General features: G+C 39.0%; 1 protein-coding gene across 4 annotated transcripts in view; it reads left to right on the forward strand.

Moving 5' to 3' along the window:
- The window catches only part of RAD54B (RAD54 homolog B), a 118,515-nt gene that overhangs the window by 3,723 nt on the left and 97,411 nt on the right, over positions 1 to 17,381 (forward strand). For 2 of the 4 annotated variants that reach the window (XM_043483530.1, XM_043483531.1), the window contains exon 2: positions 11,430 to 11,580. In XM_043483530.1, the coding sequence (XP_043339465.1) occupies positions 11,446 to 11,580 (135 nt within the window). In that variant the 5' untranslated portion in view covers positions 11,430 to 11,445. Of the gene's footprint in view, positions 1 to 11,047; positions 11,108 to 11,429; positions 11,581 to 17,381 lie in introns of those variants that run through there. The other 2 variants (XM_043483532.1, XM_043483528.1) reach the window with 2 other exon arrangements.

The following is a 17,381-nucleotide window of genomic DNA, read 5'->3' on the forward strand; positions in this document are numbered from 1 at the left end:
GACTATGTTTTCTGGTTATTCCTATAGAATTGGTTCCTGTTGTTCTTTAGTAAAACATATGGAGGATTGGCCATAAGAGAAATTTAGAATGTTATCAAAGTGATAACCAACTAGCCTAAGAAAGCCTCGTAGTTGACAGTTAGTTTTGGGTTTGGGCTTCCCTGGTGGCTCAGCTGGTAAAGAATCCACCTGCAATGCGGGAGACCTGGGTTGGATCCCTGGGTTGGGAAGATCCCCTGGAGAAGGGAATAGCTACCCACTCCAGTATTCTGGCCTGGAGAAATCCATGGCATCGCAAAGAGTTGGACACGACTGAGCGACTTTCACTTTCACTTTGGGTTTGGGGAAACTTAGTACACCATGAAGCCTATTTGGATCTATACACAGTCCTTGTTCTGATATCAGATGCCCTAAATATTGAACCTGGGTTTGGGCAAACTGATGCAATTTTTCCTTGGTGATTTTATGTCTTATAAGGCTAAAACCTTATAGCAAGTGGATACTGTCTTCCAAGGAGGCAGCTTGAGAGGGAGAGCAAAGAAGCAAATCATTCACATATTACAACAAAGTAGAACCTGTGGGGAACTTTTTATCATACAGATCAGCCTCTAGGATTTATGAGAAATACAGACTTTCAGTAAAACCTTGAGTTTTTACTGTCCAGGTGAGTTTTTTCTTCTCAAGTGAGGGCAAAAAGGCATTGTGTAGCTTTGATCAACTGGAATACTAAAGAATACACTGATAAATCAGTTACAGTAAATAATTTACTTCCAGTGAGAATGGATTTTAGTAGAGGATTAGGAACAACAGCCAAGGTGTCAAGAGATAACAGTGTTGTTTATTGCTTGGAGGTCCTTGGGCAACTCCACCTTTGGCCCTTTGATTTTCTCACCAGTAAAATGGGAATGTTATATTAGTATAACTAGTAGTAGGGATTGTAAAGTCTTGAGCCTTGTAATCTTCTGTTATGGGTTTTATGCCTTGAAGGGCTTCTTTACTTGTAGGGTATTAATTAATTTGGGGGAGGGGATTTGAAGGATCTATTAGAATCTCGATGGGAATGCGTGGGTGCCTGCAAGTTTGCTAAGTCGCTACAGTCGTGACTGACTCTTTGCAACTCTTTGGACTTAAGCCTACCAGGCTCCTCTGTCCTGGGGATTCCAGGGGTTGCCATGCCCTCCTCCTGAGTATCTTTCCGACCAGGGATCGAATTGGCAGGCAGGTTCTTTACCACTAGTGCCACTTGTAAATATCTCCCTTGATGGGAGATGCACTGTGAATTTTGCCAACTTCAGGTATATATGGCACCTCCATAAGGAGGGTGATAGCTGATTCAATAGGGAGAGATGATCTATGTTTTCTGAATCAGCTCTAGTCATGAGAGATGAAGCAAATACAGGTTGTCAAAGATAATTCCATTCACCTGGTTGGTTGCTTTACTACTATAAAAACTCTAGAATTGTTTACCCTTTGGGAGAAAGAAGTTCTGGCATGAGACTTTTCTAAGGAAGGATCAAGCTAATAAGTGGGTTTGGGCAGAGAAACTAAGGGGAAAAGGGTGTGTATCTCTCAAGTGGCCTAAACAAAAGGGTATAGGTTCAGAGACAGGAATCTATTGAAGTTCATTAGAGATCCCCGCTACTTGAACTGTTGTAGTACTCTGAGTCAGAGGCTCCTTTTTGTAGTGGTGTTGAACACTGAGAGTAAGTCTCTCATGTCCTTTAAGACTGGAAGAGACTCATCCTCAATCTGGCAAATGCTTCTCCAGATGTTTAAGAGGAAGAATTGGGAAGAACCCCTGTATTTTCTCAGAATCCCTTCATTAACAATTGGGAGAATGTTGGAAAGGCTGGTTAGAGGGCTAATGGCACCTGAAAGTGGTTAAATTTATAACAGTCTCTTTCCAGTGTTCTGACTGTTTGAAGTCCTAGCAAAACTAGGAGGGCTTTGGTTTCTTTTAGGGGCTAGACTTGAATTTATTTGCTGGACTTGAATATTAAGAATTATGGCAGGCTTTCTTTGAGGTGACTCATCTAGAGTGTGAAAGAGCTGACTTGCTAGATTAGCTAAATCTGAAATAGGCATAGTTTTCCATCCTATCCTGGTCCATTTTATTGGAAGAGAAAGGTCCTGCTTCAGCCCATTAATGAACATACAGTTAAAAGCTACATAGGTGGAATCAACACCTGAAGAAAAAAAAGCAGAGTTTTTTTTAAAAAAAAAAAAACAGTTTAAAGTTGTTGTAATAGTTATGAACAGATTCATCAGATTTTTGTGTGCAAGCCTGAATTTTGTTCAGATTAACAGACTTTGCGAAAGTCTGTGGAAATGCCTGATGAAGTCATCTGGAGATTGCTTGAGCCTGACCATATAATAAGTTGGTGGACTTGTCTCTGGGTTGTAATTCTAGAGACCTTTCAGTATTTTCCCAGTTAGCATGTGTTTTTTTGTTTTTGTTTTTTTCCTGCCATGCTACATGGCTTGTGGAGTTTTAGTTTCCTGACCAGGGATTGAACCCCAGCCCTGGCAGTGAGAGCTCCCATTCCTAACCAGTGCACTGCCAGGGAATTCCTCCAAGTCAGCAGTTTTCATACAAGGTGGGCCTGACCTTTGCTGACACACATATGAACTAGCTGATATAAGTTGGAGAAACCAGGTTGATAGTTTGAATGACTATACTAAATTCCGATACAAACCTGTGAGGATCTTTGTTTACTTTTGGAAAATCTTTGACTATTGCTTGCAGTTTAGCTTTCAGTTGAATTCAGTTCCGTTGCTCAGTTGTGTCCAACTCTTTGCGACCCCATGGACTGCAGCACGCCAGGCCTCCCTGTCCATCACCGACTCCCGGAGTTTACTCAAACTCATGTCCATTGAGTCAGTGATGCCATCCAGCCATCTCATCCTCTGTTGTCCCCTTCTCCTCCCACCCTCAATCTTTCCCAGCATCAGGGTCTTTTCAAATGAGTCAGCTCTTTGCATCACGTGGCCAAAGTATTGGAGTTTCAGCTTCAACATCGGTCCTTTCAATGAATATTCAGGACTGACTTCCTTGAGGATGGACTGGTTGGATCTCCTTGCAGTCCAAGGGACTCTCAAGAGTCTTTTCCAACACCACAGTTCAAAAGCATCAATTCTTTGGTGCTTAGCTTTCTTTTCTTTTCTTTATAGTCCAACTCTCACATCCATACATGACTACTGGAAAAACCATAGCCTTGACTGCACGGACCTTTGTTGACAAAGTAATGTGTCTGCTTTTTAATATGCTGTCTAGGTTGGTCATAACTTTTCTTCCAAGGAGTAAGTGTCTTTTATTTCATGGCTGCAGCCACCATCTGCAGTGATTTTGGAGCCCCCCAAAATAAAGTCTGCCACTGTTTCCCCATCTATTTGCCATGAAGTGATGGGACTGGATGCCATGATCTTAGTTTTCTGAATGTTGAGCTTTAAGCCAACTTTTTCACTCTCCTCTTTCACTTTCATCAAGAGGCTCTTTAAGTCTTCTTCACTTTCTGCCATAAGGGTGGTGTCATCTGCATATCTGAGGTTATTGATATTTCTCCCAGCAATCTTGATTCTGGCTTGTGCTTCATCCAGCCCAGCATTTCTCATGATATACTCTACATTTAAGTTAAATAAGCAGGGTGACAATATACAGCCTTGACGTACTCCTTTTCCTATTTGGAACCAGTCTGTTGTTCCATGCCCAGTTCTAACTGTTGCTTCCTGACCTGCATACAGGTTTCTCAAGAGGCAGGTCAGGTGGTCTGGTATTCCCATCTCTTTCAGAATTTTCCACAGTTTATTGTGATCCACACAGTCAAAGGCTTTGGCATAGTCAGTAAAGCAGAAATAGAACTTTTTTGATGATCCAGCGGATGTTGGCAATTTGATCTCTGGTTCCTCTGCCTTTTCTAAAACCAGTTTGAACATCTGAAAGTTCATAGTTCTTGTATTGTTGAAGCCTGGATTGGAGAATTTTGAGCATTACTTTACTAGTGTGTGAGATAAGTGCAATTGTGCAGTAGTTTTTTAGTTTAGGGTTTATTAGAAAGCAAGAGTTTATCATCTGGGTCCTCAAAAGGCTTAATTTTAAAAGGCAGGTTCTGATATATTCAGAGGAAAAGGGGATGGGATAGTTTTAGTGAAAAAGGGAAATTCGGCTGGAGAGTTTCTTGGGGGAACTGAGGGTGTAGAGGAGGTGCAGGTGGTGTAGAAGGGAAGAGAGATGGTACCAGAGGGTGGGCCTCCCCTTGAGGGCCGAGGAAGAGGGGGATGAGGATTTTGAAGCTTTTTTATCGTTCTTTCTTTGCATCAGCTAAGATGTTATTTTGCAAAGAGACAATTTTCAGCTCCTGATAACATTTGGAAACCTCAGAGTAGCAATCAAAATACTCATTTTCTTCAGTTTGGGGAATTTTAGATCTATGATTGTTCAGTTTTGTTTTAAGAAAAGTAAGTTTGGGAACTTCACAAGTTCCTCCTAATGGCCATTGACGTTCTAAATTGCTTTTGGGTAGGTTGGTCCATCTAGCTGGAACTGTGTATGCAGAAGGACTGTAGTTTTTAAACATAAAATCGGCCGGAGTCCCTGTAGTGGTGGAGTGCACCCTCAAAATAATTTAGGTAACTGGGATCCCATTTCTCAGAGTTTTTTCTCTAGAGTGAAAGAATAAGTTTCAAAAGCCTAAACAGCTCAAATACTCTGTAGGTCTAATACTAGCCAGTTCTAAGGGAACAGCCCAGTCATGCAAGGGCCAAGCTAAAAGCTGCTCAGCAAAAGCCCAGTGAACAGCCTAAGTCTGTGGGAGCGGGCCCAAAGGCTTACCAGTGCAGTTCCACTGGGACAGCCCATTTCAAAGGGGATCTGGCCAAAGGCTGAACCGGCACATTTCCGGTTAAACAGCTCCTGTTCTCAATGGAGTCAGGCTGGAGGCTAGTGCAGTTATAGTTGAAACAGCCTGACTTTATAAGTGTCAGGCCAAAGTGCCAAATGAATACTCACAGACAGAACAAGGCCTTAAACAGAAAGAATGAGTCCCTGAAACAGATCCTGAATAAAACCTGGAGAGCCTCAAAAACCCAAAGAAGATGTAAGCTCAGATCCAGGAGAAAGACTTACTCTTGAGCCCCAGGGTTTACGAAGAAAAGCAGTGGGCACCAATGGACTTGGCGTGGGTCCTGCACCTGATTGCTCACCAGCCTTGGAGTCATCACAGGTCTTCTCTGGATCCCAGTCTGGGCCACCAAAATGTTGACTTTAAACAAATAGACTGCCAGTTATTTCTCCGGGTAAAATGGGTTTACTCGGGATCAGCAAACAATTGCAGTTTGCGGTTTGCAGTCATGGTGAGCCATGTGCAAAACCTGCGCACCCAGGAGAGGAGAACACTTTTATGGGTGGGGGGAGGGATTAAGAAGGCTATTGTAGGAATTCACTTGCCAGTGTGGGAAACATGGGTTTGATCCCTGGTCCAGGAAGATCCCACCTGCCGTGAGGCAGCTAAGCCCCTGCAGCAGGACAGCTGGATCCCACACCCTCTGGAGCCTGTGCTCCCGGTCAGTAGAAGCCGCGCCAGTGAGAAGTCCAGGAACCACAACAAAGAGTAGCCCCCACTCGCCGCAACTAGAGAAAGCCTGTGGCAGCAAGGAGACCCAGCCAAACCAAAAATAAATTAAAAAAGGGCTACGGTAAACAAAGAGTCCATTGGAGGAATTGAGAGTTTGAAGTCTAGTGACTTTTCCTTCATTTTTTTTGGGGGGGAAGGCCCATGCCCTGCGGCATGTGGGGTTGTAGTTCCCTGACTAGAGTCCACACTGACGCCTCCCCTCCACGCCCCTCCACAGTGGAAGCGCGGGTTCTTAACCACTGGGTCACCAGGGAGGTCCCAGTAGTGACTTTTCGTTGGCTGAGTTGTGACAGTTTTATTGGCTGAGTTCTTGCCAGGCAAAAAGAGGGCTTTTCTTCTAACTGTTGGTCGTTGCTATCATCATACAGTGGTAGAGCTTCTCCTTCTGGCCTCTGGTCTGTATTTTAGTTGAGATTTCTGTGAATTTTTATACCACTGCTGATCCCTCAAGGTATATCCAGACTGGTTATTTATCAGATACTCATGTATTTCCTCATTTTTACATTGCTGAAATTGGGAAAGGTCTAACCAGCAGTGATGGCATGTCCCAGCTTAATTGGCTGTAGTTCTTTTTTTCTTTGTAGAAAATTGGAAATACACAGTAAAGAATCCAGAAGAAAAAAATTGCTGGTACTTCTGACATCTAGATATAATGTTAATGTTGTGGCATATGTTTTTTCTAGTCTTTTAAAACTCTCTATAGATGTGTAATTTGCAATTAATAATTCAATGTACACTTAGATGAGTTTTAACAAACTTGTAACCACACTGCAGTATGATGGAGCTTACCTTGATCATACCTGAAAGTTCCCCATGCCCCTTTGTATTCTAGTCTTTAGCACAAACTCACATATTATTTTTTTTTGTCTTTTTCTTTTATAACATTGAAATGATGCTGAACATGTTTGGTAGCCATTTGTGAAATTAAAATTTACTGTTTTTAGAGCAGTTTTAGGTTTAGCAAAGTGGAGGGAGATGTTTTAGGTTTACAGCATTAGGTTTAGGTGGAGATTTACCATGTACCCCTGCCTTCTCCTGTTATCAGCATCCCTCACCAAAATGGCACATTTGTTACTGTTGACTCACATAAGTACCCAGAGTCCATAGTTTACATTAGGATTCATTCTTGGCCTTGTACATTTTCTGCATTTAGACAAATATGTAATGACATGTATCCATCATTAGGGCATTATAAACTATACTTTCTCTGCCTTAAAAAATTTTGTACTCTACCTTTTCATATATGCCCCTCCCCTAACCCTTGGCAACCACTGATCTTTTTACTCCATACTTTTGCCTCTGTAGTTTTCTAGGATGTCACATAGTTGGAATCATATAGTATGTAGCCTTTTGAGATTGGCTTCCTTCATTTAGTAATATGCATTTACTGTTTCTTTATGTCTTTTCATGGGTTGACAGCTCTTTTTCTTTTTTTTTTGTTAATTTCTGAGTAACATTCTGTGGTCTGAATGCACCACAGTTGTTTATTCATTCACCTGAGTGCTTGGTTGCTTTCAAGTTTTGGCAATAATGAATAAAGTTGCTGTAAAACATTTTTATGCAGGTTTTTTCAACTCTTTGTTGAAAGGGGTTTATCCTATGATAAAAATATGTTCACTTTTATAAGAAAGTGCCAAAATGTCTTCCAAAGTGGCTGTACCATTTTGCATTCCCACCAGGAATGAATGAAAATTCCTATTGCCCCACATCCTCACCGGCATTTGGTATTGTCTGTTTTGGATTTTCTTCATTTTTGATGACATATGATGTGGAGCGTCTTTCCATGTGCTTATTTGCTATTTGTATATCTTTTGTGATATGTCTTTTAAGATCTTTGGCCCACTTTTTAACTGGGTTGTTTTCTTATTGTTGAGTTTTAAGATTTCTTTTTATATGTTGGATAATAGTCCTTTATCAGATACACCTTTTGCAGGTATTTTCTCCTAGTGTGGCTTTCTTTCCATTACCTTGACATAGTCTTTGCAAAGCACAAGTCTTAAATTTTAATGAAGTCTAGCTTATCAGTTATCTTTCATGGATTGTTCCTTGGTGTTGTAGCTAAAAAGTCATCAACATAGCCAAGGTCATCTAGATTTTCTTCTGTATTATCTTCTAGGAGTATTTTTGCTTTGTGTTTTACATGTAAGCCTATGATTCATTTTAAGTTGATTATTCTGAAGAGTATAAAGTCTTGTTTTCTTTGCAAGTGTGTGCATGCTAATTCAGTTTAGTTGTGTCTGACTCTTTGTGACCTTGTGGACTGTAGCCCACCAGGCTCCTCTTTCCATGGGATTCTCCAGGCAAGAATACTGGAGTGGATTGCCATGCCCTCCTCCAGAGGATCTTCCCAATCCAGGGATTGAGCCTGCATATCTTATGTTTCCTGCATTGGCAGGTGGGTTCTCTGCCACTAGCACCACCTTGTTATTGAGTTGCTCAGTCATGTCCGACCCTATGCGATCCCATGGACTGCAGCACACCAGGCCTCCCTGTCCTTCACCATCTCCTGGAGTTTGCTCAAACTCATGTCCATTGAATCGGTGGTGCCATCCAACCATCTCATCCTCTGTCGTCTCCTTCTCCTCCTGCCTTCAATCTTTCCCAGCATTAGGGTCTTTTTTTATGAGTCAGCTCTTTGCATCAGGTGGCCAGAGTATTGGAGCTTCAGCATCAATTCTTCCAATGAATATTTGGGGTTGATTTCCTTCAATATTAACTGGTTTGATCTCCTTGCTGTCCACGGGACTCTCAAGAATCTTCTGCAGCATCACAGTTCGAAAACATCAATTCAGCCAACATTTGCTGAATCATAGAGAAAGCAAGGGAATTCCAGAAAAACATCTACCTCTGTTTCATTGACTTCGCTAAAGTCTTTGACTGTGTGGATCATAGCAAACTATGGAAAACTTTTAAACGGATGGGAATACCAGACCATCTTACTTGTCGCCTGAGAAACCTGTATGCAGATCAAGAAGCAACAATGACAACCTTATATAGAACAATTGACTGGTTCAAAATTGAAAAAGTGCTATGAAAAAGCTGTTTATTGTCACACTGTTTATTTAACTTATACGCAGAGCACATCTTGTGAAATGCTGGGCTGGATGAGTTACAAGCTGGAATCAAGATTGCCAGGAGAAATATCAACAGCCTCAGATACGCAAATAATACCACTTTAATGACAACTGAAGAACTTAAGAGCCTCTTGATGAGGGTGAAAGAGGAGAATGAAAAAGCTTAAAACTCAGTATTAAAAAAGACTTAAGATTGTGGCATCTGGTCCCATCAGTTCATGGCAAATAGAAGGGAAAAAGGAGGAATCAGTGACAGATTTCCTCTTCTTGTACTCTAAAATAACTGTGGATGGTGATTGCAGCCATGAAATTAGAAGACGATTGCTTCTTGGCAGGAAAACTATGACAAACTTAGATGGTGTATTAAAAAGTAAAGACATAAAAAAAAAAAAAAAAAGTAAAGACAACTTTACTGACGAAAGTATATAGTCAGCGTCTTTCCAGTAGTTGTGTATGGATGTGAGAGCTGGACCATAAAGAAGGCAGAGTGCCGCAAAATTGATGCTTTTAAACTGTGATGGTGGAGAAGACTCTTGAGAGTCCCTTGGACAGCAAGGAGATCAAATTGGTTAATCTTAAAGGAAATCAACCCTGAATACTCATCGGAAGGACTGATGCTGACGCTCCAATACTTCCCACCTGATGGGAAGAGCCGATTCACTGAAAAAGACCCTAATGCTGGGAAAGATTGAAAGCAGAAGAGGGCAACAGAGGATGAGATGGCTGGATGGCATCACCGACACAGTGGACATGGGTTTGGGTGGACTCCGGGAGTTGGTGATGGACAGGGAGGCCTGACGAGCTGCAGTTCATGGGGTCGCAAGGAGTCGGACACGACTGAGCGACTGGACTGAACTTGTGGTGGCCTCTCTTGTTACAGAGCATGGACTGTGAGGCAGACAGGCCTCAGTAGTTGCAGCTTGTGGACTCTAGCGTGTGGGCTCAGTAACTGTGGCGCTCAGGCTTATAGTTGGTTTCAGTGACGTGTGGGGTCTTCCCAGACCCGAGGCTGAACCCGTGTTCCTTGCGCTGGCATGTGATTCTTAACCACTGGACCACCAGGGAAATCCAGTATCTCTTCACTCATTGAGTTCTTTGATTTTGCTCAGCAGAGTTTTTATAGTTTTTCCTTCTATAGATCTTATACATGCTTTGTTAGATTACCCTTAAATATTTCATTTTTGCGGGGTGCTAATGTAAATGGTATTGTGTTTTTAAATTCAAATTCCAGTTACTGCTGATAAGTTGGAAAATAATTGATTTCTGAGTATTAATCTTGTATTTTTGCAACTTTGCTAAAATTGCTGTTTTTAGCCATTTTTTATTTGATGTATAAGAAAGTTTCTCATATCATTAAACATTCTTTTAAAATGTGATCCCCATTTCCCCCCCCCCCCCCCATTCATGGCTGTAGAATTATTTATATAACAAATAGTGAATGCCTTCTTGTGTTGATACTGGCAAAATACTGATGATTGGAAGGTAAGACTTCATGCCTGATCCAGGAGTTTACAACTTGGGGGAATTAATAGGCAGTTTCATTACAGTGTGAAAAGTACTTGGGTAGTAGACACATAGGAAGGATTTCTAATCCAGTCTTTGGGGGAGATGAAGGCGGCTCATAGTTAAGAGTCCTAAAGGATAAGTTGAAATTCATCAGGCAGAGAAAAGGTAAAGGCTGTATCGGAGACCCAATACTGTGTAGGGAGTTTGTTCAAAGACCTAGAGGAAATGAGAACATGGCTTGTTTGGGAAATTGCAGCACTACATTTTAGTCATGTAGGAAGAGAGTGTATTCTATTTTATCCAGTATCCTGCTGTAGATATTTAAATTTCCCTTTTTTCTCCTACTATGAGTAATGTTGGCATGAAAACCTTATACATAATTCTTTGAGTATATCTTTGCTAATTCCTTAGGGTAAATTTCCAGAAGTATAATTTCTGGGTTAAGCAAATTATTTTGGTAGCCATGTACATCCTTGTTGATGCCTTATTTTGTGTACAGTTTTGTGAGATTGCTTTAAATAAGAGTGCTTGCTGCTGTCCATTGCAGAAGCATGATGTGTGCTTGTAATGTTCTTGTCTTTTATCTGTCTCACCGGTCCTGTCCTGATGGAAATAACATTGAGCAAAAGTTTGGAAACATGGTTCTTGTCTCTTAATTTATTTATTTAAAATACCTCATTGCTTTAAAAGGAAATAGGATAGTAAAAATTGAACTGTAAATGTATTCTTTCAATTGCCAGAATTTTATTCACTCATTCAAAAGTATTTGTTAGTGATTATCATGTATCTGGCTTTGTGGTTGATGCTGCTTACAGAATGGTTAAGAAAACAGTGATTGCTACCCGCATGCAGTTTATGGATTGGTGGAATAGGAAAAAAGCAACATGATTAATATAAGTATGTGAATAATTATGTTTTCTTTGATTTTGAAACTACTATTTAAATTACGTTTAAGGCTTTATTGTTATTAGCTAGTCTATAGTTTTATCAAAATTGGTACAATATATGTTCAGGTTTGTACCATATATTTTGAATCTTAATACATTCAAAAGCCTTTTGTGATAGAAAATAAAATGTTACCAAATGTTGAATTTGTTTTCTAAGGCTTTTTACAGGCTTATCCTCTTATATTTTTAAAGATTTCATGATTATAGTGATGATATATTTGGAGGTAATTCTAATCAGATTTCTGATGAAATGACTTTTGGGTATTTTTCAGGTTAATACTGCTAAATATGAGACGATCAGCAGCACCAAGTCAGTTGCAAGGGAATCCCTTCAAAAAACCAAAGTTTATATCACCAGCAAGAAGTCATCCAAGTCCTAATGAAGAGGTTGCAAAACTGAATTCAGAAATAAAGTTATTTGAGGTAAAAAAAAAACAAAACAACACAACAGTAACGGAAGCCTAATGTAGAGAAGCATGTATTTAAAAAAATTGCCATTTAAACAGTTAATAGTGCTCACTGCCTATAGGAGTTTTCAGTATTTCTGATAAATTCTTCTAAAAACCTTAGACATAATGACTAAATATATATATTTGAAGGAATGGCATAAAGTAAACTTGGGTTAGGTCTATAAACTAACTTTTGGTAACAGTGAAAAATACCTCCACAAGGGGAGGGGTGGAGATTCTTGTTCAAGAAAAAAAATTATTCTGGATCAGTGTTCTTTTTAAAGGTACCACATAAGTAAACAGAAACTTTGGATAAGGTAATTTAAAGAGAAAACATATATAAATAATGTTTTATATCACTGTTATGGAAACTTTTTTCCTTTTTACTTATAAAAAGTAAGTGCTCAAAACAGTCTTAATATATATTCTTTGCTACTAAGATGAAAGATTATTTAAGTCTTAGGTATAATAGAAGGTTTATAAAGATTATATAGAGCATATGTAAAATGGGCAGTCCATACTTTGGCTACTCTACAGTTCTCTGATTTATGTTCTGGAGATTGAAATCTGCTAATATTTTTTCTTTTTTTTATTATGGCACAATATATATAGCCTAAAATTTGCCATTTTACCATATTTAAGTGTGCAGGTAAGTGGCATTAATTACATTTTCTTTATTGTTCAATAATCACCATTTTCTGTGTTCGAAACTTTTCATTTCACAGAAACTTCATAACCATTAGGCAGTAATTCCCTATTCTCCCTTCCCTGGTCATCACTACACTTTCTGTCTCCATGAATTTGATTACTCTAGGTACCTCAAATTTAAGTGGAATCATAAATATTTGTCCTATTGTGTCCGGCTTATTTCCCTTAGCCTGTGTTTTCTAGGATCATCCATGTTGTAACAGGTGTGAACATCAGTGCTTTATGTGATTAAGTAATATTCAGTTGTTTTAGTTCAGTTCAATTGCTCAGTCATGTCTGACTCTTTGCGACCCTATGGACTGCAGCACACCAGGCCTCCCTGTCCATCAGCAACCCTCAGAGTTTACTCAAACTCATGTCCATTGAGTCGGTGACCCCATCTAACCATCTCATCCTCTGTTGTCCCCTTCTCCTCCTACCTTCAATCTTTCCCAGCATCAGGGTCTTTTCAAATGAGTCAGCTCTTTGCATCAGGTGGCCAAAGTATTGGAGTCTCAGCTTCAACATCAGCCCTTCCAGTGAACACTCAGGACTGATCTCCTTGCAGTCCAAGGGACTCTCAAGAGTCTTTTCCAACACCACAGTTCAAAAGCATCAATTCTTTGGTGCTCAGCTTTCTTTATAGTCCGACTCTCACACCCATACATGACTACTGGAAAAACTGTAGCCTTGACTAGACGAACCTTTGTCGGCAAAGTAATGTCTCTACTTCTTAATATGCTGTCTATGTTGGTCATGGCTTTTCTTCCAAGGAGCAAGCGTCTTTTAATTTCATGGCTGCAGTCACCATTTGCAGTGATTTTAGAGCCCCCAAAAATAAAGTCAGCTGCTGTTTCCACTGTTTCCCCATCTATTTGCCATGAAGTGATGGAACCAGATGCCATGATCTTAGTTTTCTGAATGTTGATTCAGTTGTATGTGTGTATATATATATATATATATATATATATACACATACACCATATTTTGTTCATTCATTCATTGATAGATCCTTGGTTTGTTTCTACTTTTTGTCTATTTTGAATAATGCTGATATGAACATTGGCATACACGTTTCTGTTCAGGTTCAGTTCAGTTCAGTCGCTCAGTCATGTCTGACTCTTTGCGACCCCATGAACCGCAGCACGCCAGATCTCCCTGTCCGTCACCAACTCGCAGAGTCCACCCAAACCCATGTCCATCAAGTTGGTGATGCCATCCAACCATCTCATCCTCTGTCGTCCCCTTCTCCTCCTGCCCTCAATCTTTCGCATCAGTCAGGTCTTTTCAAATGAGTCAGCTCTTTGCATCAGGTGGCCAAAGTATTGGAGTTTCAGCTTCAACATCAGTCCTTCGAATGAACACCTAGGACTGATCTCCTTTAGGATGGACTGGTTGGATCTCCTTGTAGTCCAAGGGACTCTCAAGAGTCTTCTCCAACACCACAGTTTAAAAGCATCAGTTCTTTGTCTCTCAGCTTTCTTTATAGTCCAACTCTCACATCTGTTTAGGTTACCTGCTTTTAGTTCTCTTGTATGTATATACCCAAGAGTGGAATTGCTAGATGATACAGTAATTCTATGTTTAGTTTTTAAGGTACTACCAAATTGTTTTCCATAGGTACTGAACCATTTTACATTCCCACCAGCGATGTGTGAGGGTTACAATTTCTCCACATCTTTAGCAACACTGGTTTTTTTTTTTTTGGTTATTTTGTTTTTGTTGCTGTTTTTTTGATTATGGTCATCCTTGTTGGTGTGAAGTGGTATTCCACTGTGGTCTTGATTTGCACTTTCCTAATGACTAGTAATTCTGAGCATTTTTTCATGTGCTTATTGACCATATGCTTATCTTCTATGGAGAAATGTCTTTTCACATCCTTTGAGGCTTTTAACTGTTTTTTTGTCTTTTTGTTGTTGAAAAATCTGCTCATTCTTGACTCTTGTCATTTGGTCTGCATCTGTTTGTTTTATCCGACACTCCTTTAGAATTCTGGCCACAATGTAAGGAGAAAACCATGTAAGCATAGTTTTTCATTTTAAATATGGTTTCTTTTTATAAAAGTAACTTTGTTTAAATGCACATACCTGTAATCTACCTACTACAATTCAGTTGTATTTCATATGGTCAGAGTTGTGTAATGATTACCAAAATCAATTTCAGACCATTTTAATCATTCTAGAAAGAGAGAGACCTCACACACATCAACCCATTCAAATCCCTCAGCCCTTTGTAATCACTAATATACTTTCTGTTTTATGTATTTATCTATTATGAACATTTCATATAAATAGAGTCACACAACATGTGGCATTTTATGCCTCACTGTTTTCAGTTTCATAGTGTTTTTCAAGGCTCGTCCATATTGTGGCATGTATCAGTAATTTATTTCTTTTTATTGCTGAATGTATTAGTTTCCTATTGCTGCTGTAACAGATTACCAGAAATTTAGTGACTTAAAACAATGCAAATGTATTATCTTATAGTTCTGTAAGTCAGAAGCTCAACGTGGGTCACATTGGGCTAAGATCAAGGTGTTGGCAGGGTCGCATTTATTTCTGGAGGTTTTAAGAGTGTTTTCTTTGCCTTTTCTAGTTTCTACAGGCCACCTGCAATCTTGGTGGCCCCCTTCTTAATTCTTTGAAAATTGGTAGTGGCAGTTTGATTCCTTTTATTGACATCTTTTTGGTTCTCTGAAACTGGAACTCATTTGGTTAGATTGGGCCGCCCTGGATAACTCAGGACAATATCTCTATTTCAAGGTTCTTAACCTTAATTGCATCTGCGAAGTCTCTTTTGCCACATAAGGTAACATTTCCGTAGGTTATAGGAATTAGGGTATGGACATCTTTGGGAGGCATTATTCTGCTTACCACACTGAGTAATATTTCATTGCATTAATATACCATATTTTATTATTCCATCTGTTGGTTGATGGATGTTTGAGTTGTTTCTATTTTTTAAATTTATTAGGCATTATGAATAATGCGGATGAATATTCATGTGTAAATTGTTGAATAGATACATGTTTTCATTTCTCTTGGGTGCATTCTTAGGATGGAATTGCTGGATCATATAATAATTCTGTGGTTAACCTTTTAATGCCATGGTGGCTGTACTGTTTCATTCCCATCATTAATGTATGAGGTTTCAGTCCTCCACATGTTTATCAACACTTACTTATTATCTATTTGATTATAACCATACTATGGATGAAGTGGTATCCGACTTGGGGTTTTGATTTACTTTTCCTTGGTGGCTAATGTTGAGCATTTTTGTATGTGCTTATTGGCCATTTGTATATCTTTTTTGGAGAATTGTTTATTCAGATCCTATTTTTTTAAGTTGGATTATTTGCTTTTTATTACATAGTTGTAAGAGTTCTGTATAGGTTCTAAACATAGGTGCCTTATATGATTTGCAAATATTTTCACCTGTGTTGTTGATTACCTTTCACTTTCTTGATGGCTTCATCTGTGGCATGAACATTTTAAATTTTGACGAAGTCCAGTTTATCTGGGTTTTTCTTTTTTGGTGTTGGTAGTACTTGTGATTTTAATGTTGTATCTGAGAATGTCATGAAGATTTACTGTATTTTTCTTCTAAGAGTTTTATAGTTTTAATTCTTCCATTTCAGTCCATGACCCATTTTGAAATGGTTTTTATGTATGGTGTGAGGTAGGAATCCAATTTTATCATTTTACACGTGGATATCTAATTGGGTTCCAGGACCAGTTTTTGAAAAGACTGTTTTTTCCTCTATTGAATCATTTTGACGCCCTTGTGTTTAGGTTTATTTTCTGACGGAGGTTCTAAGGACTAATTTGAAACCAAAACCGCTGGTTTATTCTTTTCCTCTTATAATTATTATTAAGAAACTAAAAAGTTTTCTTTAAATACTAATGAGGTAGGCATTTTTGAAACCATACAGCCATTTTAAGTAAGGCAACAGGCAAAGCCTGAAAGTACTAGGCTGAGCAGTCAACTCTACTGTCCCCTTCGTCTATTCCATCCTTAAATTTTTTCTTAGATTGAATTAATCCATACCAAGAATGTATTGGTTTGGTGACTTCAGGGGTCTTTTATTTGAGTGGTCTGATAAATAAAAATCTGGAACAAATCAAGCATCAAAATAAATATACTAATGGATAATAACCCACTGAATAATGTAGGAGTCTGAATCCATAGTAATATAACTAAGTAAGTAGTAAACTCTTTCTCAGAGTGGAATGCTAAATCACAAAAATAAAGGTAATGGTGATGTTGGAAAATATTAATGGGTCCCAGAACCCATTGGATTAATAGGTGAATGTTTTATCAGGAAGTAGAATATTTGAATACACTCAAGCATCTCCTTACAACATACTTTAAAGACAAGTAGAAAAATACTAACTTGGTGAGAATACCTGGTAGACACCACTTTAATCAAATGGCTGCCTGCAGTAATGGACAGATTGATATTTTGTGCCCTTAGTATGGTGAACCATGATATTCCCTCCAAAATACGTAATCTGAAGCTCATCATTAGGAAACATCAGACAATCCAGATAGGGGAGCATTCTATAAAAAAGTTGGCCTGACAATTCTTCGAAAGTGTCAGAAATCACAAAAGATGAATAAAGGTGAGGAACTGTTCTAGATGAAAGGAAACTAGAGAAGCTTGTTGACTAAATGTATTGTGTGATCTGGGATTGGATCCTTGCTCAGGGGAAAAAACTGTCAAAAGACATTGTTGGGTAAGTGACCCCATTTGAATGTGGGCTGTGGATTAGATAATAATGTTTTACTACCATGGTTAAATTTTTGATTTTGATGGTTACTGTGATTATACAAGAGTGTCTTTGCTCTTTGCAAACACACTTTGTCGTTTTTAGAGGTAAAGGATCACGGTGTCTCCAGCTTACTTTCAGATGTACACACACCACACACACACGTGATACACACACTTGCACAGGAGAGAGAGAGGGAGAGTAAATGGAGCAGAATGTAAACAGATGGTGAATTTGGGTAAAGAGTACATGGGACTTCCTTGTATTATTCCTGGAATGTTTCTATAAGTTTAAAATTATATCAAAATAAAATGTTGCA

This window comes from Cervus canadensis, chromosome 12, assembly GCF_019320065.1.
Source record: "Cervus canadensis isolate Bull #8, Minnesota chromosome 12, ASM1932006v1, whole genome shotgun sequence".
NCBI lineage: Eukaryota > Metazoa > Chordata > Mammalia > Artiodactyla > Cervidae > Cervus > Cervus canadensis.